The 5,000-nt window shown below is 33.5% G+C and overlaps 1 protein-coding gene across 3 annotated transcripts in view; it reads left to right on the top strand.

The window, feature by feature from the left end:
* LOC121329523 (CDAN1-interacting nuclease 1-like) overlaps window positions 1-5,000 on the top strand; it is an 86,138-nt gene that overhangs the window by 36,552 nt on the left and 44,586 nt on the right. For all 3 annotated transcript variants that reach the window (XM_041275123.1, XM_041275121.1, XM_041275122.1), the window contains 2 exons: window positions 2,697-2,776; window positions 3,022-3,071. In XM_041275123.1, the coding sequence (XP_041131057.1) occupies window positions 2,697-2,776; window positions 3,022-3,071 (130 nt within the window). The remainder of the gene's footprint in view (window positions 1-2,696; window positions 2,777-3,021; window positions 3,072-5,000) is intronic.

The raw sequence follows: 5,000 nt of genomic DNA, 5'->3' as shown, positions 1-5,000 counted from the left end.
CCCATTCATCATGTCCTACAAGTAGTCAATTCCTCTAGTATCTGTAAATGTTTTCAGATATTAGCCAATTTATATGCTCTGAGATTCATCATGGAAAATCAGCTTTACCACCGTGCATTATCTCTGTCCGCAATGAAGTTTGATGTATGAGCATCTTTGCAGTTCAATGAGTTGTGTGCAAAAAAGTGCGTTTTTAATTAATAAACAAACTTGCTCAGGAGCTCATCAGTGTCAAGAGTAATAACGATTGTCATTCATTATTGTTTATTACATTCCTCCCTCAACAAATGTTGCCTTCTAATGAGGTTTCTTGCCTATTTTTAATGTAATTAATGGCTTTTTCATCCCAATGAAAGAAAATGGATATTCTGTGCACAAGATGTAAGGGAGTTTGTTGTATTTAAGAATGTCACTGAACTAAATACTCTGGTTCTGCTATGATTCTTTCATTTCCTTAAAACTGATGCAATAAAATATTTTCTACCTGTTTTGTTTTACAGAATGACAGTAGCTCTAAATTTTGTTTTATTTTGGTAGATTGTATTTGTTTTTTTAATGAAGCCCTTGTTGCAAATTTCTTATAACAATAAACCATTCTAATAAATATTGTGAATATTATATATATATATATATATATATATATATATATATATATATATATATATATATATATATATATATATATATATATTATATATATGCTGTGCTAAACTATGTGCTATTGCCTGGGGATTATGGTGTACTATACAGTATAGCATCTTTAGGAAATGTATGCCGAAGTTGGAGCCTGCAATGATGCAGAGATGTTCAACTGTTATTATTTACTGCAGTGTTTGCGTAGGGTGGCGAATGCTCTGCTTCAAATTACAGCCATGATGAATGATCATTAGGGTAACTCATTTTAAACATGCTTGATTTATTAGCATCAGGGTCTCCATTTTCATCAGGTGAATGCTTTACTGAAACACAAAATGTCATTGTCAAGGTCAGCCTATTTAATTTTTTTTTTTTTTTTTTTTTTAAGCAAAACTCCCTGATCACATATAATGTCCCTCAACAAAAAAAAAAAAAAAGTAAGAATGCTTAAAAAATGTTTATAATAATAATCATACATTTCAATTCAAAGACCAAAGGCAATGTTGGTCAATCTCCAATTATGACTCCTAGTAAGACAAGAACCTTAATGTTCGCTGTTTGCCTTTGGGGATGTTTATTCCACGCAACTATTTTATAGAAGCAGCGTCAGATCTATAAAACTACCATTAGGAGAAAAAAAAATCAATCAAAATGTCATTAAAGTTGAATAAGTTGCCAATATTGCTGATGTGGTTGCAGTCCCTTTGATTTTCCTTCAGATTATTAGGCACAGTGTAGTAGTGACTTTGTTAAGGGAAATGAGTGTTGTTCAGAAGTAATATGTCTCCTGGCTTCATAAAGTTTGCAGCCTCATATTTCCCAGTTTATTGATTATCCATTATCATTTGTCATGAGGCGTCCTAACTCAAGGGGAAAATATAACTCTTTTTCTTCATTGCTGAACGGGAGTGTGGTATAGATCTGTGTGAAGGTATAAAGTACCAATCTTAGAGAAAAATGAGAAAAGAAATAAAGCACTGAGTGTGCCTTCCAGGTCTAAACAGTAAAAAGGAGGAAGAGTGCTGACGGTGCTTTGTTCTCACCTACCCTTTCCTTTTTCCTCATTTAGCACAAGTAAGAATAGACATGGGTTTAAAAGGCTATATTTGTTATCCCCGCCAGTGGTTAGATATTAAGCTGAAATAGCATTAAGTTTGGCACAAAGCATTTTACATTTTATATGGGGCTTGTTATATGAAGTCAGTTTTAATGGAAGCTTAAGTAGTTGGAAGTCAGGTAGATGCCATACAAAAGAGATCAGGTTGTATAAGAGTACATTTTGAAGAACACGGATTCATGCTCATTTCTTTTGATAGGATACTTGATTTGTTGTTTAAAAAGTCTGACAATGGAAAATATCTTTTAAAGCCCTCCCTGTTATTTGAACTCTATTGAAGTCTTAATGGAATGTTAGGGATTATTGTTTACCCAAGCCCTCTGTTTTTTTTTATAGGGGGAAAAAAAAAAAAAAAAAACATGGCTCGTGTACAAATCAGTAGTAGAGTTACAAAAGTGTCCGGGCTTGAGTAGAATCTTAGCTGCTGTTCCTTTTATGGAGTTTCAAATAACATTACTGAAAAGCAGCTGGCAACTTGGATTTTGTGTTTTTGGTTGTTTATACTGAACATTTCCTTTTAATTGGCAAATAAATATTATTTTTTTAATCAATCTAATAAAAGTTAAGACTGTTTGTTTGTTTATAATTAACATATATATATAATATATATATATATATATATATATATATATATATATATGTGTGTGTGTGTGTGTGTGTATTTTTGTTGTATTTGATACACAGTATCTGCCTTTCATTGTTTATTACTCTTAGCCTCCCCATAGCCTGGCATTCTGATTTCTATGTGATTGTGGCAAATCTGTGGTCTTATATTAACGACGGGGGTGGGTGCAACAATGAATAAAGTTGAGATGGTACAGCACTCAAGCAAGGCTTATACTCCAAGTTAACTCTTTGCCCAAAACGCATTCATTTTACAAAAATTCTGATGAAGCCACCTAATTGGTTTTTGTTTGTTTGTTTTGTTTTTGTTTTATTCCAGCCTCCAAGCCTGTTCTAAACAGTATGCTACGGGAACCGTCTTTAATTCCTGACAGATTTTTAGCCAATCAAGTGTACCAGGTAATTTATCAGACTTATGAAGCAGTGTTTAGATACAAGTCTGTTTTCTTGGCAGTATTATAAAACAGTTTAAACTGCATTTAATTACTGTTGTGTAAACAGTTAAACACGTAAGTCAGAGCATAGAACATGGCAATAAAATATCCCTATACTTTTCTCAAGTATTTTTTTATTATTATAATATAACTGTTTAACAGGTAAAGTGTCAGTTGCCTCACTCTACACTAATTTCTATTCTCTTACAGTGCACAATAAATGACTGTTGTTATGGACCATTGGTAGACTGCATCAAACAGTATCCTCTTCCATAAAATTTGATGCCACAAATTGACAAGCTGCAATTCACTGGATGAGGCATGTCGAGCTTAACCTGACAAAGTTCTGCTTCAGAAGACATGTGTTTTTGTACGGCATACCATCAAGTGGGGTGAAGTGTTGTAGATCTGGGACACACATGTTATTTGTCTCCTGTTTGTGATCATAGACCAGAGAAATAAAATGTTCAATATGTTAGGAAACTGAATTTTGAACATCAGTGCAGTTATTATTACAAAGTGATTGGTGTGGTGAGTTTCTTGCTCAATTGAGAAACACCAAACTAAACAGGCAAAATGTTAATTAAACTTAATTATTTCTGCTCCGTTAATGCCATATAAAGGTTAAGGGTTTTACCTTCTTGGTTAATTTTGAGTCTGGGCGAAGGAGTGCTGCAGTGTGGCACAGTTAGCTGAGGCTGCTACTTAATGGCTTTGCTGTAGGATGGATAATTTATGCAGTAATAGTAATAACATGTAAGTATAGCCCAGTGTGTTTCAGTGATCACATTTTTGAGCGGTTTCTCACAAAGGAACTATTCAAAGCAACACAAATACATTGCTCATACTTTCTCTGCATCTTTCATTAAAAAATACAATTTTTATATATATATATATTCACCTGGTTTAACACTTTAGGTAAGGTAGTTCCAGATTAGTACCAATCAGGTTCTGTAAAATCAGCCTATTCAATATTTAGAGTAGTACCATGTGTAAATATTTATGCATGAAAATAAGAAATGGGGGGGAGGGACAACATACTGGTAAAATAGTGCCTAGAGGTAATGATTTTAATTTAATTAAGTATACATGCCAACTGCCCTTGGTACAAACAAACGATACCTACCATGACATCTTCCTGAAATTGTAGTGATCACAAGTATACTAATGTAGTTTAAAAGGAAAAAAAACAAATCCACCTAAAGAAAAAATGGACACCAATTCTAAGATGCTACTGTAAAAAATTTATTTTTTGTGAATTTTTATAGAAGTCAACTACAGCCAAAAAAAAAAAAAAGCCTGGTCCCACTGAGAAATTCTTGGTACTTGGAGTTAACCACATTATGTATAATTATAAGCTATGTATGTAGTCTGCATTTTCCCCTTTATCTGTTTTCTTTTATTACGGGTGTACAATAGTTATTGGTGATTCATTGAGTGCAATAAGTTGCGTTAGAAATGGATGAATTAATTTACTACACAAGGTAACGGTTGCAGGAACCAGCACTGTTATTTAAGTTTACTGGATCCGAGGACAACCAAAAGCCCCAGTGCATTGTCATTTTTTATCAAACAAAACTCTTAATCCTGCAAAAGTGAGACACTATTTATCTACACAATATTTGGAATGTGAAATACTTTTTTAAAACAAAAGATGGACTGGTAGTGAAGATTCAAGCCTAGGAATCTCATTAAGTTAGGTATGTTATATAAATACTTTACTTTCTACATGTACTTATACAAATTAGTTTCAAAATGCTGTAGTGAAAAAATGCGTAGTCCGTGGGAAAAATCCAAACGCTAAGGTGGTCTCTACATTGAAAACGGTTGGGAACCACTGTCCTAAACCAATCTCCAGAACGTTCTCAGCGTGCTGCCTCACACAGAGAAAAACCCGCTGCACTCTGCTGCTTCATCTGTGCAGAGACAGTTCTACCAGTTCATTACAAAATATACAACATGTCGTCTTCAGTTAAAAGTAAAAAAGCACACCACCTCTAAGTGTACATTTATTTTACCGGCATTATCAATGTTTCTTTCCCTCCCAGTCACGCCACAAGTGTGTCGGTAGCCGACAAACTTCCTGCTGAAGTAAATAACATAACAACAAAAAATTAAACAAATCAAAACCTTTCTGATATCTATATATATATATTTTTTTTTCAACCATTTTGCTTCCTACAACTACT

The sequence above is a fragment of the Polyodon spathula genome, chromosome 17, assembly GCF_017654505.1.
Source record: "Polyodon spathula isolate WHYD16114869_AA chromosome 17, ASM1765450v1, whole genome shotgun sequence".
Taxonomy (NCBI): domain Eukaryota; kingdom Metazoa; phylum Chordata; class Actinopteri; order Acipenseriformes; family Polyodontidae; genus Polyodon; species Polyodon spathula.
This window is presented reverse-complemented; position numbering and strand designations above follow the sequence as displayed.